The following is a 26,800-nucleotide window of genomic DNA, read 5'->3' as shown; positions in this document are numbered from 1 at the left end:
CTACGTGGGGGATATCTCCCCTGCTATGCATATACATATATATATTATATGACAGACGATGGGTTTGGAATTCTCCTCGCTGTGATGGACTGCTGGATGGGTTGTCATCTTGTTGTTTCTACCTTTGACAATGGATCTCTCGTTTTGTGTGGTTGGTTGGTTGGAGAACGGGTGATAGGGTTGGTGTTGGTGTTGATGTTGGGGTTATTCCGTACTAGGCGATGTTTGAGATGACTTCAGACAGAGTATGTGTTGCGGGACAGCGATTACCTGGTTTGATTGGGGTTCATGAGGAGTGGTTAACATGGATGGTGGTATCACTTTGAGATCGCAGTCTTCATACGACAGTACTGGTGGAATTCTAGTTGTGGCTTGGGTAGCACAATATGACATGTTCTTCTGCAAGAACTCAAGCACCTTGTGATTTATGGATTGGTAGGATCCCGCTTTTCTCAATTGCTTCGGTCCCATCTCGATCGATCTCGATCGTTATGAACATTCATGTAACCATGGGAAAAACAAGACCAAATTTGCCAATGGGCCAAGACGTATGTAGTCTCAGATAAATCGCGACAATTCCAACACCCTCAGCCACCTCCTTTTCCCTAGCCAAGACGGTTCACGAACTCATCCACGTTCCCCAACTTCGCATCGCGCTGGTTGTCCCAACACAACCTCACCAGCGCCTTGAGATCCTCCCTGGCATACCCGCCCCTGGGACCCTCCTTCGCAATCAAAGCCGGGCCATCCTCGGCGAGGGCATAAAATCTCCCCGCGATCTCCAGATTCGCGTCCTGCTGCATCGCCGCCTTGAGGCTCTGTTGCAGCACGAGCACGTTCAGCTGCATGCGCGCACAGCCATGGTCGTCCATGGCGGAGATGCAGCCCACCAGACTCGTCAGGGCGCTGTTGGCCAGGATGTGCAGGTGGGCGGTCAGGAAGGCGTATTGCGTCGGGAGCAGGTGGGCGGTGATGACGGCGTCGTAGGTTCCCAGGGAGGTGGAGAGGTGCAGGATCGCGGGGTTGGGGTCGTTGTAGGGCTGCCCGAGGGCGTAGCTGGTGTCCATGGAGGCGTAGATGCCGTGGAGGAGGTGCAGGCGCAGGTCGATGTGCAGGGTGCGCAGGGTGGAGAGGCTGAGTTCAGTGAAGGACGTCACGACGCCGTCGAATTGCTTGGCGGTTTCGCTGTCTAACGGCAGGTAGGCGCCGTCGGGCGCGGAGCCCATGTTGAAGTTCTGCGTCCAGCGTCGCGTGTGGTGCGATTGGAGGTTGGAGGTGTCGATCGCGCGGGGGGAAATGTAGCGCAGCGATTGGCACTTGGTGGCAAGCCATTTCAGGCTGACTTGGAGGGTGCAGAGGGAGGAGAGGGTTTTGCGGTCGACGATGAGGTCGGCTTCGTCCAGGCGCCGGGTTTTGACGAGTTGGAGCAGCAAAGACGATTCTTTGTCAGCGAGGATGTTTCTGTAATCTGGGGTGGCGGCGCGGAGAACATCGACGACCACGGCGTTGATGGGATTCTCTTCTGATGATGTGATCTCTGCTGCAAGACGTAATTTGCCTTGATCTTCTGGCGCTAGCTGAGCACGTTGAAGAAGAGTCTTAGACCATTGATAGCACTTGTCGTAATAAGCACGCATTTGTGTGATGAGCAGCTGACTGAAGCTCTGATCATGTGGCAGTGCGTCGAGCATGACACAGAAGGCTTCGACGAGTTCATAGAATCGCGCTGTCCCGCTGAAGATTGGTTTTTGAGCGTAGAGATGCCATTGTGGGTCGGGCTGGAATGCGTCCATCTCGGTCATGCTTCGACTGCAAAGATCCAGGAGTGTCTCGTCGAGTTGCGGATAAAAGACATTCACAAGGAAGTCGTCCAGGAATGAGGTCAGGGTATTAGAGACCACGCCTGAGTTGGCGGGAACGACCTCTTTGAGACGCTTGAGGAAATCTAAAGACGGTCGCAACAGAATGCCCATGTTGAAGACGCTGGGCTCTACCAGCAGTTTGTGGCCTGTGGCAGACATGTCTGTGACAGCGCTACTTTCCTCCTTGACATGCAACTGGTTCGTACCCACGAGGCCAGGGACCGATGCCTTCAGGATGAACTCGAGGTCCTCTCGTTCTGTAGTCAGCTCTGCAGATTTGCTGTCAGTGTCCGACAGCTTGAAGATCTTGCGTGATCGATCACGTGGTTGAACCCGGAATATATTCGCGCTGGGGCCATTATCATGACGCGCTCGGTGACTGATATCGCCTTTTGTCGCCAGGTGATCGTGCAATAGAGACCGGATCTCGCTCTGTAGAAGCTTCCACAGTTCTCGAAAGCTTCGATTCAACGTAGCCGCGTCATCGTAGCCTTCCCTTCGGATGATCGCCGCAGTGACATCGTGAAGCACACGATGACCCTCGGCGATCGCTTCGTACTTGGCGAATAATGTGGAAAGCAGATCTTCCAGAGTTGCTTTCTTTTCATTGTCGGTCCCATCATGTACGCCGACCTTCTTCTGTTGGCTCCTACCAGCGGCTCGCATGATGGCTGGATGCCGTTGCTCGACCTCAACATGCGACCTTTCCACTACCTTGAACAGCTCTACCGGCAGACGATGCTCGATCGAGTTCACTGCGAACTCAAGCCTCGAGAGCTTGTTCAACGATTCCAAAATCAGCTGAATGTAGTAAAAAGTATCTGCCTCCGGATTCCGAGATGTGTCTTCTGCCATCGCTTTAGAGCCGTTGAAATTTTCCAAGAATATATGCATTGATTTCTCGCCGTCGCCAAGGCCTGGATTTGTGCTATCTCTTTTCATGTGAGCCTTCCATCGTTCCTCACAATAAGGACTTTTAAGGTATAAGTGGTTATGAAGCTCCTCAATCAGGATATCGGCAAGTGAATGCTCCTGGTTACTGAGGTAAACGCGGAGGTCACTCAGCGCACCAATCTCTTCCATCTCGGGCTTTCGAATGAGCTTCAATGCTTCAAGCAAGGTGTCCACAGCACCGATGAATCGTTTCTCGGAGATCTGAGCCTCCAACTTCTCAGGTACTTGCTGAAGCTGCTCGATGGTGCCCAGAACTTGTAACATCGTGTCATAGCCTTGGCTGGTCTGTGCGAATGCTCTGAGCTCAGGTTTCGCAGTGGACAAGCTGTTTTTTGCTTGTACCAAGCCTGCTCTGAGTGCACGCACTCGTAGTTGCGAGGCATGGATTGCTGCTTGGATTTTGTGAAAGGTACCGATACTGCTGTTGAAACCCTGATGGTGCTCGTTTACGATGACTTTCAGTGCATTCTTGAGCTGTTTATGCACTTCAAGAAATTGATCGTACTGGTCTGCTAGGCCGAGCGATGACGAGTCCATGAGCTGTAGCGCAACTTTCACTGGAATGCAATTATCCGAGGCCATGGAAGACCATTGTTGCTCGATAAATCGAAGCAGATCTGTTGAATGGTCAGCATTTCCTTCTCAGTCTCCACAAACCTAATCAGGCCTGATCCTAGCCCCCGGCAAGGAGCGACTCCAAATCATATCGCGAATTCGGCGGAACCCAGATGTCTTCTACAAGTTCGAAGCTCATGCCAAATTGGAAGAAGCGGCCGTGGAGGTGGTGCATGACTGGTTTGACGTATCTACCAGAGAGATTCTTTCTTACCTTCGACCTGCGCGCTCGCCGAGCCATATCTTGCATTCGATCTTGATCTGCTCCCGCTTTGATTTGAGCCCAAGTCCCTGCTCCTTCGCACTGCATGATTTCGCTCTGCTCTTCCACCACCTTGTCCCCGATCACCACCATGGGATACACCCAGACCATTATAGCCCTCGGGCCCTCGAGAACGACTTCGGCTGTCGGCGCTTGTGTCTCGACTCGAATTGTAATCGAAGCGCGTTCCTAGCATGTTTTGATTGCCATTGACGTGGTTGGTGCCATCGGGCTGCTGTCGCATCCATGACATCGTTCAGGAGATTTTCGAAATGAATGTGATCATAAATCAAATTTGTCGCATTGTTGAAATCGCTTCGTCGTCATATCGCATCATTGGTCCATATTCTCCTTAAGGCCAGGCAACTTCGCTCTCAAAGATAAAGACGTCGTCGGATGAAGTTGGCGCATTCAATTCAAGGTGGACATCATCCAGCCATCGAGCTTGAGGCCGCATTCTGCAAAGCGCAAGCGACAAACTTGCGGCTCTGCGGGAAGAACGGCCGGAGTGCATCACTGGCGCCCGCATTGCTCACTCTAGCCATGCGCCAAATTCCCTTGTTCTTGTGTTCAGTCGCGCGTTGCATCACGACAAACTCTTGAAAGCATCACCGCAGCCTCTCATCAATTCATCTACACCAGAACACGTCGCGCTTCGATATCGCAAAGAATGACTTCGCGATAGCTTCATTGCTCATCGTGTACCTACGACGCACAAACATCGAAAGCGCCATTTTCCTGCTTTAACTACTCCCGCTAATCCTCTCGTTGTCGACAAAATGGCTGCGGTCACAAACGGCCACAGCAATGGCATCAATGGAGCATCCGATCACTCCAAATATGAGCGCTTCTCACATGTCCCGGCTGCTATCGATATTCCCGTGAGAGGCGAGGAGGCTGATGAAGCCGTCAATTTGGATCTGGGAGAATTGTTGGATGAGACGGATGAGCTTTGCGATCTCCTCGAGAACGAGAATGCCGCGTGCAATTATTGGATCACAATCGCGCTGGCGTACGCCAAGCAGGACAAGGCAGGCATCGCAATCGATTTCTTGCAAAAGGCTTTGCAAGCGCATGCACGAGGACGACCCGAGGACCGATTGAGCATTCTAGCTTGTCTATGCTGGTTGAACCTCTGGATGTGTCGTCGAGCACCGCGTGTCAAGCCTGTAAACGCGACAGATGATTGCAAGACAAAGGATGTCTTCTTGCAGGCAGCAACGAGCGCACTTAACGAGGCCTCGAGGATTAATCCAGCATACCCTCCGCTTTATTTAGCACGAGGCACATTGCACCTTCTGCGTGCTTCACTTCAACCTTCAAAAGCGGGATCAACATCACAAGAGAACTCGGATCGAACGGAGACTCTCAAACAGGCTGCGAAGTGCTTTGACGATGCCTACCGCTTGTCAAATCACAAGAATGTCATGGCTATTGTTGGAAAGGCCAAAACACAGTTTTCGATGGGCAAGATTGCAGAAGCATACGTTCTCTACCAGCAGGTGTTGGAGCGTGCACCGGACATGATCGACCCCGATCCCCGAATTGGTATCGGATGTTGCTTATGGCAGCTCGGCTTCAAGGAAAATGCAAGAGACGCTTGGGAACGGGCACTCGCGCTGAATGGTTCCTCTAAAATCGCCAACATACTACTCGGTCTCTACCACCTCGATGAGACGAGTCAGTACAGTTCGAAGGACCCGAAATTCGCTTCGGCTTATGGCAAGGCGATGACAACATACATTCAGACAGCTTTCAAGCTGGACGACATGTATGCGATCACATGTTCGACGTTTGGTGGGTACTTCGTCGGCCGGAAGAAGTGGGAGAATGTCGAGCGCCTTGCCCGCAGAGCCATCGAGACAACAGACATGAACGCAATTGCCAGTGATGGGTGGTATTTGCTCGCAAGGAAGGACCACTATGAAGGTAATCTGCAGAAGGCTCAAGATCACTACAACAAGGCCGATCAAGCACGGGGTGGAGACGAAAAAGGATTCTTACCAGCGAAGTTTGGCTCTGCCCAGTTGAGGACAATGATGCAAGACTTTGATGGAGCCAAGTTCAGGTTGGAAAAGATCATTGCAACACACAAGAGCGCGGAAGCAATGACCCTGTTGGGTATCCTATACGCCGAAGATGTCTTCAACAGCCAGGCCGCCGGATCGAAAGACGACAAAACCACGGAGCTCAAGAAAGCCATCGCATACCTCGAACAAGTCCGCATATCATGGAAAGACCCCAAGAAAAAAGTCACACCGGACTCAGCAGTGTTACTCAACCTTGCTAGGCTGTACGAGAGCGAACAGCCCGAGAAAGCGTTGCAGTGTCTTCAGGAGGTTGAAAAAATGGAGATGGACGAGATACCCGATGGGGACCTGCCGTTGGATCTCGAAGATGAAGCATCAAAGACAAGTGCGAAGCGTGGCATGCTGAGCCCACAGCTGTTGAACAATATTGCATGCTTTTTCTACCAAGCCGAAAAGCTGTCGCAGGCCCGCGAGTATTTCCAAGCAGCACTCAACTCTTCCGTGTCTATTCGAGAAAAGGATGAGACGATCGACACAGATGCTCTGGTGTCCACCATCAGCTTCAACCTGGCCCGTACTTACGAAGCTCAAGGCATCGAAGAGCAAGCAAAGGAGATTTACAATGGATTACTGGAAAGACATCCCGACTACATCGACGCCAAGACTCGCCTCGCCTACATCAGCCATCAAAATGACCCTGCTGCCGGCGCAGAAGCAATACAAAAGCTTTTGGAGTTCGACCCTGCCAATCTCGAAGCTCGCAGTCTCTACGGTTGGTATATCAACAAGCATAAAAAGCGGACACTTGCTCTAGACCAGGATCAGGAGCAAAAGCATTACAAGCACACTCTGCGCACGTATGACAAGCATGACATTTACTCTCTCACCGCGATGGGTAACGTGCACCTAACCATCGCACGAGAAATGCCCAAGGACACCGATCAACACAAGGATCGCCGGAGCAAGACTTACATGCGTGCAGTCGAGTTCTTCGACAAAGTCCTGACGCTTGACCCCAAGAACGCGTTCGCTGCGCAAGGTCTGGGTATCGCTGTTGTGGAAGAGAAGAAGGATCTCAGTGCCGCCGTACAGGTCTTTTCAAAAGTGCGAGAAAGTATCAAGGACGCTTCTGTACACATCAACCTTGGTCACGTGTTCTGTGACTTGAAACAATACTCCCGCTCCATCGAGAATTACGAGCTGGCGTTGGCCAAGTCCAAGAACAAAGATCCTCACATCATGGCCTGCCTTGGACGCGTGTGGCTCATGCGCGGCCGTGCCGAAAAGTCATCCGACGCGTTCCAGACCAGCTTGGACTACTCTCAACAAGCCTATGCCGCTTCGCCTGCCAACATTAACTTCAAATTCAACGTTGCTTTCGTTCAAAATCAGATCGCGCAACACATGATTGGCTTGCCCGAGTCTGCAAAATCACTGGCGGACGTCGAAGCTGCCAGTGCGGGCCTTGACAGTGCTATTGAAGCTTTTGCAGAGATCGCCAAGTCTCCTACGCCGCCTTACCCACGTCACGACATTGAGCAGCGAGCTAATATGGCCCGGAACACTATGAAACGTCAACTTGCCAGCGCTATCGAGAAGCAGACCGAATATGAACAAAAGAATGCTAGCAAGCTCGAGGAAGCTCGCAAGCGTCGAGAAGATGCCGCTCGTGCTCTGGAACAAGCGAAGCGTGAGGCTGCTGAGAAGGAGGAGGCTGCACGACGTAAAGTGCGAGAAGAGCGTGAGCGGATGATGGCCGAGGATCGTGAGTTGGCAGAACGACGCCTGGAAGAGGAAAAAATTCGTGAACAAGCGCAGTACACTACCGACGAAGAGACAGGCGAGCGGAAGAAGCGAGAGAAGAAGCCAAAGGAAAAGAAGGGTGGCAAGCGGAAGAAGAAGGGCGTTGAAGACTCCGATCTTGATGACCTCCCAGATGGCGAAGGGTCAGACGAGGACGTTGTCGCTAGTGGACGGAGTCGTTCCCGTCGGGACGACGATGTTGGGAGCGTCAGCGGTAGCGACGCGGAAACCCGTGAGAAGCCGCGCAAGAAGAAGAGAAAGCTCGAGCGCAAGAGCGCTGCATCGGCAGCCAAGAACTCCAAGTTCAAGTCCGCAGAAACCGTCATGGATTCGGACGAGGATGACGAGGACGGCGGCGATGATGGTATCAGAGCTCCCGCAGCTGCGACGGCCAATGCTTCGGACGATGCCGAGCCAGACCGCGACGGCGCTGAGGCGGGAGACGATACGATGGTCGACGTCGGTGGTGTTGACGACGAGGACGAGGACGATGGTGCGGTCGCTTCCTCTCGCGCAACGCAGAGGAGGGGCAAGACTGCTCGTGTGCTCGACGACGATGAGGACGAGTAGAGTGGTTTTGATGTCGAAATTACATCATCATCGGGTCGCGCTGCTTGACATGACCCCTCCTCTTCTGTCCTCTAGGTGTTTTGGTAAAAGCGTTCAGCGGAGTGTATTTTTGTATTTCTAGATCTGTGATCGTTTTCCGCAACCGTCCTCACGATCAAGTTTTCACCTTCGAGCATAGACCGATTTATTCAATGCTGAATCTTTACACAAACCCACCGGCCTTTTTCCCTGCCCACAGATCGACGTATCATGCTCCCTTGCAAACCCCGTCGAGCAACGATGATTGGACCCCAATTCTGCACGAATGTCTCAGAAATCCGTGTTTAATACGGCTCGACGTTTTATCGACGTAACGGTGCCGAAGCTCTTAGCGGATCTTCCGGGGTCAATGTTGTTGTCTCAGATGCGAATATGCAGTCTTCCACTGGTGTCCGGCATCGCAGACCAATGTGGGCAGGAAATTCATCCGCGGAATGCGAATCTCATTTCCGAGGGCAGACGCCGACCGCAAGATGTGCGAATTGGTGGCACATTGGCGGCATGGGGAGCGTTAGCCGGCGCGCCTCGCGATAGGATCTGTCAGACGGTTTGAAATTCAGAATGAAATATAAGAGTGGTGAATCTGAGGCGGAGTGGAAGGGCATTTGTCTAAGATTATCATCCACATGCGGGATCTTTCTGGAATAGAGCTCTGCAGCCATCATCGATACCATGGTCACTCAAAGGCTACAATTATGGGCCAAAAGGTATGCGACATATGCGTATCAATCTGACACATTCTATTCGCGTTGTCTCACTTCTTCTTGGTCGCTGACGAATGGCTCCACCTTGGTGAACGCCGTCGGGCTGATCTTATATGTCACGCCGAAATAATCCCGAATCATGAAGCAGTCTGCAACCACTTATTACTGAAGGTAGAATTGTTCTTCAGAATATATACCTAGGTAGCTTGCGAAGCTCCAATTCCCCAAACTTGAAAGCTTGACAAGCAATTCAGGCCCGCGGAGACGACATCGAGGCTGCTGCTAAGCTGAGGAAAACAACGTTTCCCCAATGGTTCGCAAGAACATCGTCGAAGAATAGCATCTCTGTTGGATTCGCCATACGTCTTGACACATCACAACGAAACACGAACTAGATCTCCACACAATGAGCCGCAATACGGCATCCTTGTCAGTAGCAGAGCTATGATGATAGTGCGGCAAATATGAGCAACTCTTCGCGAAGTATGCAAGCTGTTCTGAAACATGGACGGGTAAATGTTCACCCATCATGGAATCGATCATGTTAGCCTCGCCGGCCATGAGTCTTCGTCGCTGCGGCATGCCTCTGATGGCATGTACGAACAAGTAATGGCATGGAAAGTCGGGTGTTTCCGATTACGTGGTCAAGAAGCACCGTTGGGTAACCTCGTGCGTCCGATACATACCGACAAGAAGTTCATAAGCCTCCAGTCGAGCTCAGAAACCTTTGATGATCTCCACTGATGTGTTAGAGCTAAACGTGAGACACATGTCCTTGGCCGACATCAGCACGCGCGGCGACGAAAGCAATCCGGCGACTTCGGACATCACAGCTTCGACTCGAGCTTTCTCCTTCTTGGCTACAAGGCGTTGGATCGAATGATCGTAGTAAATCTGAATCAGATCGTCATTTGGCCGCCAAAAACCAGCGTCACGGTAGGTCCAAAGATAGATCACGGCGAATAGCTGGGGAGTATATGTAGGTACAAGGGGATCTCTTTTCTGTTTCCAGCTCCTCCAGCATTCACACATCTCTTCACGCTGCTCCAATCAGTGTGAACTGTCGTTGCGAAGATGTCGGGACGTTTTATCACTGGACTCTTCGGAGTCGCGTTGACGCTCAAAAGCGTCTCTGCCTTGCCTGAGCCGAAAAAAGTCAATGAAGATGTTGGAAAGGTGAGCTCAGCCAGGAAGAAACAAAGCACAGTCATTTTCGAGCCTCAACAGTCACTGATTCCCTTCGCAGCGTCAACTCTTTGGCTTCACCTTGCCTAAAATCCAGACTGTGACCCAGACAACACTTCATACCACTCTGCACTCGACGCCTCCAGCCGATCTCACGAGCTCGGGAGGCTTTGTCACCACAACAATGGACATTAGCGGTACTCACCTCACTGTCCTCCAAAAGGTGACCCCTACAAGTGCAGCGCCAATCCCGCCCATTGCAAGCCCGCTTTTGAACCCATTTGGTGGGGTCGTCACTACGACTGTGACGAAGGATGTCACGGCTTTCATGCCATTGCCGACGGCATCCGCCGTCTCGCTTTCAATCCCTCACAGCGCAGCAGTGACGAGCGACAGTGTCAACGTCTCGCCCGTGTCGCTCCTCGCCGGAGGGTTACCCGTCCCGACAGTGCCGTTGTTCTCGATAGTGCCCTTGGTCTCTCTGCCAGGACTCGGTGGCTCGCTGCTCGGCACAGTCCCTGTTCCAGCGGAAATCCCTGTGCCTCAAATCTCAAAGGCGCCTGAGATCGTTGAATCAATGCTCGGATCGGTTCCAATCCCGACTTTGCCGGGACCTAAAGTTCCACAGGTGGTGGAGTCGCTCGCCACCGCAATGCCGCCGCTTCCGTTCGTTCAGGTAACGAATGCGCCGGCGGTAGTCCAATCCGTTGTTAGCATTTTGCCGGTATCGGTGCCACAGGTGACAGGCGCACCTCATGTTGTCGAGTCGATCGTCAGCATTCTACCAGCGTCTCTTGCAGAAATATCAAAAGCCCCAGAAATTGTCCAACCGGTTGTGAGCGTTCTGCCAGTGCCACTTCCATTCCCAGAGATCACGAAGGTACCCGAGACCGTGGAATCTATCGTTGGTGGCCTCCCCTTTCCTGCGCCGCACTTTACACCAGCACCAGCACCAAAGGTCATTGGCACAATCTTGAGCGATCTGCCAATTCCCCTAGCTTCTAATGTTCCGATTCCTGTGCTGCCGATTCCTGAGGTGCCGATCCCCGACTTTTCAATTCCTAACATCGGAGGCGGTTTCTCGTTCCCGGGTTTCGAAACATATCAACCGAGCGTCGGAACATATCAGCCGGGCGCTGGAACTTATCAACCAGAGCCGACCGTGATCATTCCAGTTACCTACACTGTGCCGCAATCCCCGACAGTCACATTACAGCCACCATTGGTTAACTCGGACACGTTACTGCCACCAAAGACCGTTCCTACTGCGCCTACTAAGACTGGCATTCCGCCACCGCAGAGCAGTGTATCTTCTCCAACGGGGGCCGTCTCTCCTCCAATTTCCTCACCGACCTTGACAACGTCAGTTGTGGTGACTAACACGACACCACAGACTATCATCACCTCGGCTGCGCCTGGTACCACTACTGTGACAACTTCGACCAGCAGGGCCCAGGGAAAGCCTCCAGTACCGTACACTCCAGTGCCGATTGTCCCTCCTACTGCCACCAAACCGAAACCACAGCCGACATACGATGGTACTTGTCGCGCCTCAGGAAGCGTGTACGTGAATGGACAGACGGCTACTGGTCCCAAAGGTGGCAAATATACAATCTACTGCAACGAAGACAACTCACAGGGTGCATTCTTGACGGTTCCCGTCAAGAAGGGAGGCTTTCAAACGTGCTTCGACGCATGTGATACCGTCAATGGCTGTGAAGGCTTCACCTATTGGGGTACTGACAGTGGAAACTGTTACCTCAAGTCGGCCAAGGGTAGCTTCATACCTAGCTCGAATCCCGACATCATGTCTGCGTTCAAGGACGTTGCCACCTCGGGTCAACCAGACGTCAACTCTTATCAGCCTGCTCCAGTCAAGCCACCACCAAAGCAAAATACGCCAGGGTCTTGTGAAACGCTGGACAGCCCATTCGCCGATTATCAAGGAAAGAAGTGGGACGTCAAATGCGACACCGATTATCCCGGCAATGATATTGCCACGGTCGCGTGCGAGACATTCGAACACTGCTTCCGTGTGTGCACAGACTATCCGGGCTGTGTAGCGTTCTCGTACCTGCCCGGAATATGCTACCTTAAAGAGCGTGCCTTGCACCCAGTGTCGAAGCCCAATGTCGATGCTGCTGCCTTGGTTGACCCTCCCGCACACCCGACGACAACAGCCAAGGCGCCGCCGAAGGAGACGTCACCAGTCACTTCGACTGTCACTGAGGCGCCAGTATCGACGGATTCAATCATCACGACGCCACCGGCATCGGCAACAACTTATGCTTGCAATCCCGCACACAGCTACCCAGAAGGTCAGCAGTGTATTTCTACGAACGGCCATTTGACTCTAGTGATTCCAACTGCTACAACTTCGACTGCTACATCCATGTCGACCGGTTCGAAGATTGTTTGTGACCCAACCCACAGCTACCCCTACAATGTACAGTGTCTCTACCAGGATGGAGTATGGAGCCTTGTTCCTGCTCAGACGTCCCTTTCAACAATCACAGCTCCAGCCCCATCGTAAGTACATTGGTTTGAATATCTGGAAGAAATTCGATGTGACTGACCTCTCTTTCTAATTAGATTATTTAACCTATTGACCGGATTTTCTCAAGATCTGCCTCTTCCCACCGGGACTTCTTCAAGTCTGCCTATACCAACCGGTGCACACGTAAAAGACGTAGACCACTGTCGCCTCCCCCAAGGGTCTTCCAAGAGATTCATCGTCGTGACAAAGGTCGTTCATGGCGACCCCAAGTTTGACGGTCTCTACATCAGCTTTCCATCCCGAGGTAAGCTCACCATTCATTCGCAAACGCCTTTCATTTTCTAGCATGAGGAAAAAAAACTGACACGTTTCTCTCACATAGATATCTTCCAAGGTTTCAGTCCGCAGCTAACCTTCGACCCCCACCGCGCCGCGCCCGCAATTTCCCGCCTCACTGACGGCGCCGTGTCCTTCAAGCGCGAAGACGAATGCAGCTGGTCGGGCCTCGATGTGCGCCTCAGCGATAACGAAGACCACCACATCCACCACATCCTCGGCACCCTCCTCGACAAACTCTCCAACAACAAGAAATTCACTATCGGCGGCACTCTCTTCAGCGAAGGCTTCGCCTCCGGATCCCTCTTCTACGACGGTCCCATCCATGACATCACCTTTGAGAGTACTGATGCTCGCCCGATCACGATGCTCGCGTGTGAGAGCCCCGATGACTCCGGCCATGCGCAGTTGAAATTTGCCCCTGCCAAGAGTATTCTGGACCCCGTGGGTATGTTGGAGGGACTTGTCGAGGGTGAGGTGTGTGCCTCCGTCATTCTGGAGCCGAAGGCTTGTCCTCGTGGAGAAGGAGGTCTTTGTCCTTATGAGGAAGGACTTGTGATCTAGAGGAGGGGCTGCTTGTGAAGAGAGGCGATCTAAACGATTGAGAACATGTGGGGTTTCTCAACAAGCCCCTTCACGCTGTAACTTGCAAGGAGAGACAGTAAGAGAAGGTGTGAGACTGGATGGACGTGAGTCCTCGGGTCGAGTCCAAGGGTGATGATGTCGGTGTGCGGACACTCCCTGTGGAAGGGTGGACGTCTGATGAGTGATAATATGAGTCGTATATATATTATATTAATGATAATGATTTGGACCGGACTCTGCCTCTTCATCGATGTCTTCGACCGAATTTGTTAAGTCGTATGAAAGTCGTTGTCATCATCGTTGTCGTCGTCGGAACAGTGAAGAACTTCATATGCTTGACGTCCATCAACATTCCATCTTTACGGATTAGTCCTCCGTCTAACATCGTCCCCATACAATCCTATTCACTTCCTGATACTATACCCATATGCTATTCGACTCGCCATCTCGAGGCTCGGATTGAACATCTTGCGGAGGATCCAGGCCCGTCCGCCAACAGAATGAATTCTTTCTATGCTTACGCTCCGATAGTCACATGTGAAGGAAGGAAATACTACTATCGGTATTGTGCTTGCGCCACAAGTGATGATTCCGGAGGTAAAGCCGGTCGAAAAGACAATTAAACGGACATGAATTCATGCTCTTGGCTGGAATATTCTTCGCAGGCCGATCGTGATTCACAAATGAATGATGGGTCCTTTATCATCAGCTGGCGTTGAAAATCCACCTTTTGTGCTGTGCTGGTCGATCATTCGCGCGCGAGGCCCTGGGCGGGAATTGCGGACGGCACGTGGATGGTATGAGTCAGCACCCTTCGCGTCAAACTATTATTATCGATAGCACAAAAAAGTCCCAGCTGCCGATCGGCAAGTTTCGATCTTTTCTACCATTCTTGCGACAACAGCACAACCACACCCCAACCCCACCGATACTCCCCAAAATCCTCCTCGATCATGGCGAAAAGTGCACGCGCCAGCGGCATCAAAAAGAACAAGCAAGCCCTGAAGAAGCGAGTCTTTGGACCCGTTGAAATCGCCCGCAATGAACGCCTTTCCGCCAAACTGCTCGCTCTCGCCAAGCAGCCCAAACCCGAGCGCGAAGAGATGGATGTACAATTAGAATGTAGGGCGCCTGCAGAACTTAAAGAATGCATGCAACAAGATTTGAATACTGATGTTATCCTCGATTCTGCAGCAGAGAAGAAGAGCTCCAAAAAGTCCAAATCCGACATTGATCCGGCCTCGAATGCAGAAGGTGGGATGCCCAGTCTTTCTGCAAACTCTCCCCTCTCCTCCATGTTACTACGATCTCTGTCGCCTCATACTGCCATCGCGGGACAACAATTACAAACACCGCCGCCCACACCGCCAGACTCTCCCCGCCTTGAGGACATTGCTCACGAGCATTTCTATCTGGCCCTCGGCCTGTCCACCGATATTGACGGCTTCACAAACACCGGCGAACTCGATATTGGCGAACTTGATCTCGCCAGCGACTACGACAGCATCGATTGAAACTGGGATATTGAAATGGACTCAAAGACCACCGTATTTGCCATGACTTATGATACCTAGTTTACCCTAGCTAACTTCTTGTCTTTTTCGGTCCCGTTGCAAACAGACATCGAAGTCGACGACGATGACAACGACGAAGAAGAGGAAGAGACTGCTACCAAATCGCAACTTAGCAAACGCGAGATCAAACGTCGCCAGGTTGATCGTGCCGCCCGCGTCGAGAAAAAGCGCAAGCCGCGCAATCGCATCACCTTTTCGGCGCATCCGTTGAAGAAGAAGAAGAAGGGAGGCAAGCGATGAAGAATCGTAATGTTGGTCAATCGGGAAAACTTAGGATGTCGTGGGTGCTGGCATGAAACGGTCATCCTCTAAACCTATGAGAGTGGCGTCGCAACCTGCACATTTCACTCTCGGCCGCCTTGCTGCGCCCTAGCGGGGTTCATCTCCCGCAGTATTGCAAAGGTTGCTTCAAGCTTCCAAACAGCGCTGGCGGTATGATTTGTATCAGGCACAGGATCGGACAAAGAGTTCGTCGAAGGAAGAAACAATATGGAGGAAAACGACAACGATATCAGATCGCTCGGCTGAATTTCTGGACTACGCCGCGAGTCACGGGCGTGGAGATCATGATAGATGTATAGCTGCATGTATTCGGCAGGGGACTGTTGGCGGATGTGCCAGAGCGATTCCCATGCTGGCGCAGCTCGACGAGGACGGTATGCCATATGAGATCACGATCAAAACTCAGAACAAAACTTTCCAAACCTTTCACCAAGTCGTCCTCTTATATGATATCGGTGCTCCATGTCTGAAAGCAAGTCCATTGCGATCACCGCTGCAATCACTTGGAACGACCCAGGCGAAATTTCACACAAAGAAGTCGTTTTCTTCTATCATCTATAAAGCCACATATGTCTCTATGTACCCAGTAAAAAAGAAACTGCGGTTGCAGTAGAAGTAGATATAGCCATCATACCTTCCCCAAAAGATTTCCCAAAAATAATGTGCATCAGAAAAAGAGAATAACTGGTCATACATTCGTGGTTTCCCAGCTCTCCAAGGTCAATGATATCTCCCTGCGACCAATCTAAACGCATTCCGCTTTCAACACCCAAGAGAGTGAGGATCAAGCCTGCCGACTCGTCCTCCCATCCCACCCTCCGCGATTCAAATCACTATCCCTCCTCCTTATCCCTGCTGGCGTGCCGATCCCACCTGCAAGGCCAGGTGAATTAGCACCCCATCTCGTCACCGAACTGCCTCTCCTCATCCCAGCCGCACTCGCACCACCGAGGACCTGCGGCGGCGGCTTCACCGAACTCGACCGGCGACCCCGTCCGGCGGAGAGATCGCCTTTCGCTTGCGGGGAGAACAACCCATCGCTCCCCGCAGATGCAGACGGGTTCGTAGAGCCGACATCAGCCTTCGCCTGCATCCGCTTCAGCGCCTCGCGGTGGGAGTGGTTCCCGGCCCCCGAGCGCATCGCGCGATCGAGATGGTCTTGGCGGGAGCGCTCGGCGTCCTCGCGCGCGCGGGTTTCCGCCGCGACTTGCTGGCGGAGGGCATGCATGCGGGCGAGATGGGCGTCGGTAGATTGCGCGGCGGCGGCGGCCGGGGTTCCCGATGAGGTGGAATTGAGCCATTGCGTGCGGATCGAGGCTTGTTTGCTGGCGTCGAAGACGGGGCGGGTGGCGTGGGGCGGGGAGGTTAGGGGTTGGATAGTGGAGGGGGTTATTGGGGAGGTTGAGAGGAGGGATTGGGAGCTGCGGCGGGCGCGAGGGGTGGAGGAGGTGCCCTGGGGCGGTGGGCTCAGGGTGTTTTGTCGCAGGGCGAGGGAGGAGCTTGAGCGGGTGTAGTCGCCTGAGAGGGGACTGGCGGAGGTTTGACGCATGAGAGGCGTGGCGAGGGAGGAGGGCGGGCGGTAGCCGCCGGCTGGTGGTGGACTGATGGCGCCGCTGAGACGTCGTGGCATGCCCATGGCGGAAGGAGAGCGGTTTTCGTTGGCCAGGGCGGACTCGGGTCGGGATTGGATGATGAGGGCTCGTCTTTCGGCCAGAGTCATCTCTTCGGGAGATTGACTGCGGAACTCTCCCGGTTGCATGACCGTCGTGTGAGGACTTTGGCCTAGAGAAGAGAGAGATCGAGACGGCAGGAGGTTAAGATCGCTCGTTTGTGATGCGTGAGCAGAGGCGATTGGTAGAGTGGAGTTCGGCGCAGCGGTATCTGATACTGGCGTGGTCGACGAGCGCGTTAGACTTCCTGCTGCTGAAGAGGTGGACTGGATGCGTGATTCGCGAGCGATATCCGTTAGTGATGTAGTTCCAATGCGTGAACGTATTCTTTCGTTGCGAACATCTAGTAGGTTGGTCATTGGCTTTTTAGGCGAAGGTGATGCAGTCCCCATACTCTCGCGAGGTCTGATAGGAGAAGCCACTTCTAACTGTTGTGAAGACGACCTATTGAGCGCCAACGGAGGGACGTTCTGTCCAGCCATAGGAGAGTCGACAGGCACAGCTCGATCTGGCGAAATCATAGATGCCGAAGACATGACGCGCGGCTTTGTTTCTGGCGAAAGTAAGAGCTGGGTATCCTGAGTAGAAGCCATACTTTGTTGACGGGTGGGAGGTAATGACGAAGGCGTAGGATCGGAAGTGCTCTGTGTTGGCGACTGTGCAGCATCTGATACGGGACGCGAGGTGGCTTTGCTGCTGCTCCCATCCGAATTGCTCATCAAAGACGCTCGAGGTTGCGCAGCGACAAGCTCAATCTTGGGCGGAACCACCACAACTGGTTTGACCTTGGCGGCATTGTTTTCTTTCGCCCTTGCCCGGGCGGCAGCATCCTCTTTGTCGACTCGGACTGATTCTTCAGGGAAGGCCTCTGGAACATCGGTCTCAACGATAGGTTCTGCATCTCGTCCTGCTTCCTTTGCCCATTCATTAGTGCGATAGCTCAATGCAGCACGTGAGAATGATCCTGGGAGAGCATCGGCCGTCAACGTTGCAAATGATGTCGTTGCCTTGTCGGTTGTCTTCTCTTCCTTTTCTGCCGTCATGATCGAGCTGCCATCATCGTTCTTCACCTTCAAGCTGGACACGGGCCGCTTCTTGACCACCTCATCGTCATCATCCGCACCAGCCTCGAAGTTCTCACTGTGCTCATTTAGTGCAGCAGACAGCGCATCAGTCATGGAGAACCTTGAAGTCGGCATCGCTGGGCTGGGACAAGCCGTAGATGGCGGTCGCGAAAGCGCGCCAAAATCAGGCTCCTCCGCCATGGTGGCCGCTATCGAAGAAGCTCGATCATCGTCGTCGGAACCAATAGTGAACGCATCAGCATTGTCATTGTCATTTTCAGCAGCATCGCCCGCATGCGTTGATGCTGCTCTTTCGGAACCAGCAGTCTGGCTGGCAGTCGCCGAACGGTCTTGCGTAGTCGATGCGGGTTTAAGCCCTCGCAATCTCATCGAGGCCGTGGAAATGCGCTTAGAAATGCTTTTGGAAGACCAGACTGTTCTCGGCGACATTGGCGGTTCACTGGGGATGAGTTCCACAATCGATCTGCCGTCTGCAGACATAGGACGAAGGTCGGCCATGGGGTACGCTTCCTGGCTGGCAAACGTAGTGGTCCGGCTGAGCTCGTGGTCGCTGACGCGCTCGCCGACTTCTTTCTCCTTTACGCTGATGCCATTGGTTGTTTTTGGACTTCCGATGGACGAGCCGATCCCCGAGTCGTGGCTCTTGTCCCCATCTCCATCACCGTAGGCATTCTCCCAGACTTTGCGCTCCCGGCGATTCCGGTCCTCCAGGTTTCGTCCAAGCTCAGATTCCATGACGTCGCGGCTTTCTTCATCCTGCAAGCGTTCGGCGTCCTGTTTCTGTCGGTGGGCCTTGATAACCTTCCAGATCTGGAATTGAGTAAGCACACCCAAAACGGCCACGACGATGACACAAGCTTGTTCTGCTTGTATGTTGCGTGTGATTGGGTAGGTATCTGTGTCGAGTGGGAAAACATTCGGATTGAGATCTGCACATCGTCAGCGTTACGCAACAGTAATCCATGAATGGTCAATCTTACCCCAAATATACATCCAGAACTCTTTCAGACCGACACGACTCAAGCAGTCCACGCCCAGTATGAACGCAGACGATCCAGCAAAAGCGGTGCACACGATAATTCCATAGCTGCGCGTATAACGGCTCCAGTTGGTGATCCAGGCCACCACCGCAAAGACGAGCAGCAAGACAATCCGGCCGACTTTGTCAGCGATCAACCCGCCAGGAGCGAGACACAACAGCCACATGGCGAAGCAGAACCCTCCGAGGAAACATCCCGCACCCTCGGACATTTCCTTGAAAATGATCGCCACGCCACCTCCGATCAGACCCGGGATCACGCCGGCCACGAGGTAGGCGCCTTGGACTGCGTCCGTGATTGGAGGGTTCATGACGTAGATGATAAGGACCTCAATGGCCAAAGTCAAGAGGAGCGTGGTGCTGATGAAGATTTGAACGGCATTGTGTTTGATCCCGACGAAACATAAAGCTAGCCCTGCGATGATCAGTAGAACGCCTCCAATGGCCAAGGCTGGAGTCATCGGTGGCGCAATCGGTAAAGGATTTGCTGTGAGGGAAGATGTTCCATTTGTTGCATTGGTACCGTTGGTCGCTGTTGGTAGTATCGTCGACATTAGCGTATTCGTCGCAGCACTCGCAGTCTGATTGGAAATCGTTGAAGATGAGAAAGTCGTCGGGATAGCCGTTCCGCCAGATGAGGTTTGAGTTATGCTGGTAGAAGTCGATACAGCTCCAGAAGTGGCACCAGTAGGACCCGCAGTCGCTGCAGTCGTTGTCGGGCCATTCTGCAAAGTTTGTCGGGCTTCAAGGACATTGTCAAGATCAGGTGAGACGAACGAGAAAGCTGATGTGACGCCCAAGACGACGAGAAGAAAGACCCTCCGCAACATCTTGTCGATAATTCGAATAGTTTGCGAAACGAGGTCGTCAAATCGGCGGCGCGAAGGAAAGGAACGAGGCGTTCAGCGCATAGCAAGTGCTGAAAGCTCGAAATAGAGATTCTTGCCTCGTGAGAGAGAGGATACTGTAGGAAAAAAGAGTGAATAGGATTATTCCGGAAAAGACTGCGGCGGTGTTGCTGGGGGTTCGACAAGACACATCGGAGGTATGATCATCAGTAACACACGGTCAGCAAGTACATCACCAATGCAGCATCCCAATGTAGCTCCATCTGGTGACAGCAGCGATGGTGGTGATGGTACCCGAGCTCTCCCCAGACAACAATGAAAAAGAATGGATCTCGCGGAAGCAGGAATTAAGTCGCCATTGCATTCGACACCCAGGAAAAGAACGGAGGAGTGAGCTACAGACGTCAGAGCTGACAAGAAAAGCGCGAAAATGGTGTGGTACACGACAGCATCGACACACACCCGGCTAGGCATTCCTGCCTGCTCCGAGAAAGAACCACACGATGGGACCGCCGCATCGTTGGCTTAGAACGGGTGGGAACCAGTGCAATCGTGCGAACAGCCGCGTGGTAAATCGCTTTTTTGTTGGCCATGGAGGCCTGGCATCCAGTCGGATGCAAAGACGTTGATACATGACACTAGTGGAATGGGAGTGTGGCGTTCTGATCTTCCTTTTCGGCAGGGCTTAATATTTGCCGCAGTCTAGTCGCGCTGATGATCATTATTATCCCGGGAGCAATGAATTTCGTGCTGTGAGATGTACAAGGTTCCATGCAGCGTCGAGTGCGAGTCTGGTCGGACTGGGATCCGCCTGCAGCCGTGAAATGTCCATCAGCAGATCATCACATTGGCATTGTACGATGGACCGGTGTCACCCTGTGCTATGCATGCTTTTCCAACCACGTAAGATGTAGGTAAATGCCCGTAGTCATCGGAAAGACCCACATTTTGTCTGTCTCTATTTCGGGGATGTTGCCGACCACGCAGCCCACCCAACTAGGTCACGGTGTGAGAAGTGTTCATCTCTTGGTCATGCCACACTGATGAGCATGCGATGAGAGCCACATTTTATTGGCTTTTCGCTGTGATGAATGTATATCAGATGAGTCGCATCACGCCACTGTATGATGCGAACGATGAAAGCCGCGAAAGCCTCACACCAGCCCGGCAAGCATTCAGTCCTGACAAAGGAATCAAGCATGCGTTTCCAAGGCAGGAGGAAAACGGCGGACTCCCCAGTGGACATTTGTCTTGCAAGGAATTTCCTACGGCAAGCAAATCAGAGCCCGCAAGATGCTTCAGAGTGGGCACTAGACTTTGTCCTTGTCCGAAATTGCGAATGAATCATGGCACAGCCGTTTGAATCATGGTCCAGGGATAGAAAATGCTAAGTCCTTCCAAATCCATTGAATTCGTCCGCCTGCAGCCGGGTCGGTGGTGATGTTGGGAGAAGGGGGCGGGCTCTAGACTGTTTATGGACAATGGCGGGACGTCGGGAGTGATGGTGGATGGGCGGACGAGGCGGCGGCGCGTTCCGTGGAGGACAATGCGCGAACATCTGCAGACGGCGATAGTGAAATCAGATCAAATGCACTCAACAACGCCGCCGCACATCTGAAATGCATCTGGGCGGGTGAATGACATGCATGACACGTCTAGCTCACGATTGGCCTCCGACCAATATCAATTCATCGGTATCAGTCTCATCCTTGCCTCAATGCAATGTCCACTCAAGCTGGGGTTGTTCTTTCGTCCATCAACCAGCAAGAGAGGACATCTCACGGCAAAGTGTCCAAGCTTTCTTCCCTCCTCCGCCCGTCGTTTCGTCTTCGATAGATCTTCCGCGTTGTCTCACTCACTCCCAACGGTTGTCGTTCTCCGTTTCTCTGTGTCGGGAGCCCTCCGACGAACCCAACGACCGTTGATGGTTCCACCAGAGCAAGACGAATCCAGACGGAGGACAGGCGATCCACTCCTTTCGGTTTAGACATTCAATCTTCAATGAAAGCACAGGCGAGTTCAAATTGTGTAGTCGAGATCGAGCGCCCCGGGATACGAGGTTGGTACTTTCCTTGGACCGTCATAATCTGCCAGCCCGTGCGATCGTGCTCAGAACTATCCGGCGACTCATGACGCAATGACGATCAACGACGGTAATTGAGGAAGGTATAACCTCCATCATCATCGTCACCATCCTCAATCACCAGTACTGTGAAATCAACCCCGCACACTCCGCGGACTCTAAGTAAACCCACATAAAATCCCCCTCCCATCTTCCGTCCAGTGCGAGTCCCGACTCCCAATGAAAGTGAGAGCCATCCATCTAGACGGCAGCATTCCACACACCTCGTCTGGGTTGAAGAAGATATCCCTGCAGGAACTCCGGTTCGGCTTCCCACGCCGCGGCAGCAACGGGCCATCGCCTCCGGGGGATATTGAGCCACTATCGTGAATCTGCACGACGCAAACGTCCCGGGGTGTGCGTAGGGAGGGAGTACCGCGATCTTACGCCGTTGATTCTGAAAAGGGCTTATAGAGCAGGGCTAGACATGAGAAGACCGTTGGACAGGGTGAGACACATACCGCATCGGAGCGATGAGAGCGAGCGAGCGCGAGAGTGAGAGAGGAAGAAGAGAGAGACGAGAGCATCCGTCCGTACGGTCTCCAGTCTTCCTCATTACTCACAACAATAGTAATTCTAGCCAAGGTGTTCCTTTACTAAAAACGGGAGAAGCAAGTTTCCCACAGAGAGACTCGGAAACATCGGGAAACAGGTAAGGTTTTCTGTTCACTTCATGCCCACGGTCCCACTCACCACGACGGACATGACGACGAGGAGGGATTCGCACACGGTATTTCATAGCTGGAGAGCAGCAAAGTTGAAATCGCAACGGAAAGAAATCCTTGCCTCCTTTCCTCACCCTCCCACTTTCCCAATTTCCTCGCTCTCTATAGCTTCCTCATCTGGAAACCCCGAAAAAAACCCCCCAAAAATGGAAAGAAAATGAGGGAAAAAACAATCCACTCCTCATACCAAACACGGACTATCCACCGATCCGAAGCCCGCCGCGACGCCCCCTTCCTCGCTCTGATCGCCTTTGGTGCGGAGGAGATATCCAGCCTCGAAATTCTCCCTGAGGATCGGACGCGGCGGGGCGTCATCGCCGACCCTCCCACCATTCGTCGAAGCAGCAGCAGTAGTAGTAGTGGTAGGTCGCTCCCACAGACAGACCCCATAGATTCCCAGCTCGCAAATCACGCCTCCCGTCTGGACAGAAGAAGAGGGGCTGCCCTCCTCGGCAGTCGCGCCGAAGCGGAGGATCGCGTTGCGCTGGGCCGGCGGCTCGATCATCTCCATCAGGATGTAGGCCGGCCAGTGGGACTCCGGGAGGGAGTCCAGGAAAGCGGGGATGTTGCGGCGGTAGATGTTGTTGCCGCCGCCTTCGCGCTGGGGTTTGAGCACGTAGCGGGCCGCGGTCTCCGGATCCGTGGCGAGGGCGCGGGCGTCTTTCCCGGCGGGGGAGGTGCTGTCGAGGGGGTAGATCGGGGCGAAGGTGGAGAGGATGGACGAGGCGGTGCTTGGGTCCGAGAGGAAACGTGCGAGGTGTGGGGAGTGGGGCGTCGCGAGGACTTGTTGGACCTTTTTGGTGCCGGCGAGTTGGGTCAAGACGCTGGGACATTTGATTGCTGCGCTGCGTTCGAGGTGCAGACGGCCGGACCAGTGGGCTTCGGAGGTGTATTCGGACGGGGCGTAGCCTGCGCGGAAGTAGACGACGGTGACTTCGAAGTGGCGGGTCGGCATGGATGGAGGGGTGTAGATGAGTTTTCGGCCATCGTCTAGCTTCGTGTCTTGGAGGACGCGGTCGAAAGGTAAGCGGAATGTTCGGATGTTGTGGGTTTTGTTTAAATTATATTCGATGTGTCGCTGGTCGAAGACATTGCGTTCGGGATCCTGGACGAGGAAGATGACGCATGTGGGGAGTTGTTTGCTTGATGGCCCATATGCTTCATGTGCTTTGGCGAGGCCAAGGGCTAAGGATGGACTGGATGAATTGGCTGGCAGAGTCGAGCTGTTGACAATCGATGAGATTTCTTCAGGATACGCGTCAATGGAATTCAGAAATTGATGCAACTCGGAGACACGAGTAGAGAGACCACCGAAGGATGAGGCTATCGTGTTAAACTCTACTTGCTTGACGGAAGGCTGACTTGCGCCTGAAGACTTGTCGAGGTGGACCATGTAATCCGAACGGAATAGTCCTAAGTCGAGCGACTGATCACCTGTCGTCAATTCGAGTTGCAGATTAAAGGTGTGGGTTGAGACCAACTTGAGCGTAACCTTCCGATTTGACTGCTTGATGGACCTTCCACAGTCCCGCCATGAAATCATCGATTTGAGCCAGTCTGTAAGTCAATCAACCATTATTAGAATTTCCATTGCCGAAACGATGAAGTGTGATGATTGATCTTCATCCTGTAAGGACAATCATCGAACAGAAGACATACTCCTCAACAATTCCCGTCAACCATCCCTCATCACTCGCGATTCCCGAATACAGCTCATTGTACGCCTGGGCGACGGACTTGGCCTGGTCGAAACACACTTTTGGAAACAGACTCGGGAATAATGTGATCGGTGCAGTCGTGGCCAACAACCCGGCAGGATCCTGCGCTTTCAAAGCATCCGACGTCGGCGGCCGAACAGCGAGTCCATGGGCGATGGAGTAGTCCTTTGCATTGCTGAGGAGGTATTCTTCTTGTTGAGGGTTCAGGGAGGGAGGATAGGAGGGATAGAAGTCCGCCATTGGAGAGGCCACTCGAAGGATGGTGGGTTCGTCTTCCTAGGACAAGTTATGAGACCTTTTGAATCACAGCAGCCGAGTAGTCTAGATGTTTGTCTCTTCAGAAATGTCTCCGATGCAGGTATAGTCGGTCCTCTCTCTGTGCTCTGTAATCAAACGCCGTCCCGCGTGGATGGATTGTCAGCACAATGAAATAAACTACCCGATGTCGTAATTCTGGCTGTTGCCGGCCCGCCCACCATTATCGATAAGGATTTGTGCTGCCCCGCCATTGGAACAGACAGCAGCACCGATGATCAGACGGGATGAATTCGTTTTAATCCAAGACTTGCATCTTTCACCCATATCTATTCCACCTGGGCAGGGTGTGAATAGCCTCAGCGGTCCATTACTGGAGAGGTCTGTTTGAACATCACCTGCATGTACACCGGCCATATCGTTGATTGCCCAATGGGAGAAGCCGCACGCGTGGCAACTACACGCCCTGCACGAAGATCGTCAATGTGCTGCAACTTACATATATGCTTAGTATATACTGGACAATCTTTCTCCATCTGCCAATGATATCTCCTTTGTATGTCACTGGGAGTTGCTTTTCCTCTGGCGGAAGGATTTGAGGACCATGATGGTCCGCCGATACCTGTTGCTCTCGCTCTCCCTTCACAGTCATCACATATAATGTTATTAAGTCGATACTCGGTGGATACATCACAACAGAGATTGTACATGTGCCTACATATATATAAATACATAAATTGACTGTTATACAGTAACGATTCCAATTCAGATTTCCCAGTCCGTCCTCAGACCATCTCACATTTACCGTCCTCTCTCTGTCACTGTTGTTATTATTGTTTATAACAATCATCATGGCAAAAACAATCTCAGCGGCCTGGAATCGTCTGATCTCCTCCCCAGAACTCCAACGTTCCTCCCACACCGTCAGCGCCGTCGGCAACACTGTCTACGTCTTCGGCGGCGAACTCCAACCGCGCGAGCCACGCGACAACGACGTGCACAAAGTCACGCTGGGAGGGAACCCAGTGAAAGGTAGGTCCATCGCCTACCACTCCATCGACGAAAGAAAATTCCGCGACAAACGTGAAAAACCCCCTGACACCGACTCTTCCATCATGTAGACAGTCAGTCCCTCTCCGTCTCCACCATCCCAAACAACACCGAGACCTCGCCATCACCATCTCCGCGCGTCGGCACCGCCACGACGACCCTCCATGACAAAATCTACCTCTTCTCCGGCCGCGGCGGGCCCAGCATGGCCGCGATCGAGGAATCCGGCGCACTCTGGACTCTAGACACCACCGCCTCCTCATGGAGTCTTCTCCAACCTTCATCACCCTCATCACCATCAGAAGAAGGATATCCTTCCGCCCGGAGCTACCACACCCTCACCAGCGACCCGACCGCCTCCACGATCTACCTGCACGCCGGCTGTCCCGCGAGCGGCCGCCTCGGCGACCTCTGGTCGTTCAGCCTGGCCGACAAGTCCTGGAAGAAGCTCCGCGATGCACCGGGCCCCAGTCGCGGCGGGACATCGATCGCATATACCTCCTGCAAGATCTACCGGATGAACGGCTTCGACGGGAAAGAGGAGATCGGCGGGTCTCTGGACGTCTACGACATCGCGAGCGATACGTGGGAGACGAGGGAGTTCGTCGCGGACGGGACGCGGGGGCCCGGGGCGAGGAGCGTGGCGGGCCTGGTGGGCGTGGAGGTCCCGGGTAAGGGGAGCTGTTTGGTCACGCTGTTCGGCGAGAGCGATCCTAGCGCCGAGGGCCATCTGGGGGCGGGCAAGATGTTGGAGGATGTCTGGGTCTATGGGATCGAGGATGGGGAGTGGGCGAAGGTGGAGGCGAAGGAGAAGCCCAGAGGGAGAGGGTGGTTTGATGCTGAGGTCGTGAAGGTTGATGGGAGGGATGCGGTGGTGGTGGTGGGCGGGTTGGGAGAGGGCAATGAGAGGTTGGATGATCTGTGGGTTTTGACGTTTTGATCTCATTCATCAGGTGGTTGAAAGGTGGGAGAGAATGAGAGGTTTGTGAT

The 26,800-nt window shown here is 53.2% G+C and overlaps 7 protein-coding genes across 7 annotated transcripts; 4 read left to right on the top strand and 3 right to left on the bottom strand.

The window, feature by feature from the left end:
• Nucleotides 1–268: 268 nt before the first annotated feature.
• On the bottom strand, nt 269–4,100 carry K489DRAFT_380007 (Sec8 exocyst complex component). The gene is made up of 2 exons (XM_033604787.1): nt 3,646–4,100; nt 269–3,433 (listed from the first exon to the last, which is right to left on the bottom strand). Exons 1-2 carry the CDS (start codon nt 3,944–3,946, stop codon nt 606–608), a joined length of 3,129 nt encoding a protein of 1,042 aa, XP_033459674.1. The 5' UTR covers nt 3,947–4,100; the 3' UTR covers nt 269–605.
• A 180-nt stretch (nt 4,101–4,280) lies between these two features.
• K489DRAFT_380006 (TPR-like protein) lies at nt 4,281–8,310 on the top strand. Its single transcript, XM_033604786.1, has one exon. The coding sequence runs from the start codon at nt 4,473–4,475 to the stop codon at nt 8,094–8,096; it is 3,624 nt and encodes a 1,207-aa protein (XP_033459673.1). The 5' UTR covers nt 4,281–4,472; the 3' UTR covers nt 8,097–8,310.
• A 3,650-nt stretch (nt 8,311–11,960) lies between these two features.
• K489DRAFT_298863 (uncharacterized protein) lies at nt 11,961–12,203 on the top strand (the record flags this gene model as incomplete). The annotated part of the gene is made up of 1 exon (XM_033600362.1): nt 11,961–12,203. A coding segment is annotated over one exon (243 nt), but the record flags the coding sequence as incomplete, so codon positions are not given.
• A 2,102-nt stretch (nt 12,204–14,305) lies between these two features.
• Nucleotides 14,306–15,195, top strand: K489DRAFT_212565 (uncharacterized protein). Its single transcript, XM_033599666.1, has 3 exons — nt 14,306–14,564; nt 14,637–14,989; nt 15,063–15,195. Exons 1-2 carry the CDS (start codon nt 14,396–14,398, stop codon nt 14,954–14,956), a joined length of 489 nt encoding a protein of 162 aa, XP_033459671.1. The 5' UTR covers nt 14,306–14,395; the 3' UTR covers nt 14,957–14,989; nt 15,063–15,195.
• A 3,713-nt stretch (nt 15,196–18,908) lies between these two features.
• Nucleotides 18,909–19,646, bottom strand: K489DRAFT_318805 (uncharacterized protein; the record flags this gene model as incomplete). Its single annotated transcript, XM_033601350.1, has 2 exons — nt 18,909–18,982; nt 19,034–19,646. Coding segments are annotated over 2 exons (687 nt in total), but the record flags the coding sequence as incomplete, so codon positions are not given.
• A 2,942-nt stretch (nt 19,647–22,588) lies between these two features.
• K489DRAFT_379999 (glutathione synthetase large chain) lies at nt 22,589–24,911 on the bottom strand. The gene is made up of 3 exons (XM_033604785.1): nt 24,447–24,911; nt 24,269–24,344; nt 22,589–24,213 (listed from the first exon to the last, which is right to left on the bottom strand). The coding sequence occupies exons 1-3, from the start codon at nt 24,743–24,745 to the stop codon at nt 22,969–22,971; spliced, it is 1,620 nt and encodes a 539-aa protein (XP_033459669.1). The 5' UTR covers nt 24,746–24,911; the 3' UTR covers nt 22,589–22,968.
• A 700-nt stretch (nt 24,912–25,611) lies between these two features.
• K489DRAFT_318937 (galactose oxidase) lies at nt 25,612–26,750 on the top strand (the record flags this gene model as incomplete). Its single annotated transcript, XM_033601361.1, has 2 exons — nt 25,612–25,785; nt 25,890–26,750. The coding sequence occupies 2 exons, from the start codon at nt 25,612–25,614 to the stop codon at nt 26,748–26,750; spliced, it is 1,035 nt and encodes a 344-aa protein (XP_033459668.1).
• Nucleotides 26,751–26,800: the final 50 nt, after the last annotated feature.

This window comes from Dissoconium aciculare (assembly GCF_010015565.1).
Source record: "Dissoconium aciculare CBS 342.82 unplaced genomic scaffold K489scaffold_6, whole genome shotgun sequence".
NCBI lineage: Eukaryota > Fungi > Ascomycota > Dothideomycetes > Mycosphaerellales > Dissoconiaceae > Dissoconium > Dissoconium aciculare.
Note: the sequence above shows the minus strand (reverse complement) of the source record. Positions and strands in the feature narration are given on the sequence as shown.

Coding starts and splice junctions, on each gene's coding strand:
- K489DRAFT_380007 (XM_033604787.1), bottom strand. CDS start 3,946: ATGTCATGGATGCGACAGCAGCCCGATGGCACCAACCACGTCAATGGC. Junction 3,434..3,645: donor GGCGAGCGCGCAGGTCGAAG/GTAAGAAAGAAT, acceptor ACCATTCAACAG/ATCTGCTTCGATTTATCGAG.
- K489DRAFT_380006 (XM_033604786.1), top strand. CDS start 4,473: ATGGCTGCGGTCACAAACGGCCACAGCAATGGCATCAATGGAGCATCC.
- K489DRAFT_212565 (XM_033599666.1), top strand. CDS start 14,396: ATGGCGAAAAGTGCACGCGCCAGCGGCATCAAAAAGAACAAGCAAGCC. Junction 14,565..14,636: donor GATGGATGTACAATTAGAAT/GTAGGGCGCCTG, acceptor TCGATTCTGCAG/CAGAGAAGAAGAGCTCCAAA.
- K489DRAFT_379999 (XM_033604785.1), bottom strand. CDS start 24,745: ATGGCGGACTTCTATCCCTCCTATCCTCCCTCCCTGAACCCTCAACAA. Junction 24,345..24,446: donor TTGACGGGAATTGTTGAGGA/GTATGTCTTCTG, acceptor ATTGACTTACAG/ACTGGCTCAAATCGATGATT. Junction 24,214..24,268: donor AATCGGAAGGTTACGCTCAA/GTTGGTCTCAAC, acceptor ACAGGTGATCAG/TCGCTCGACTTAGGACTATT.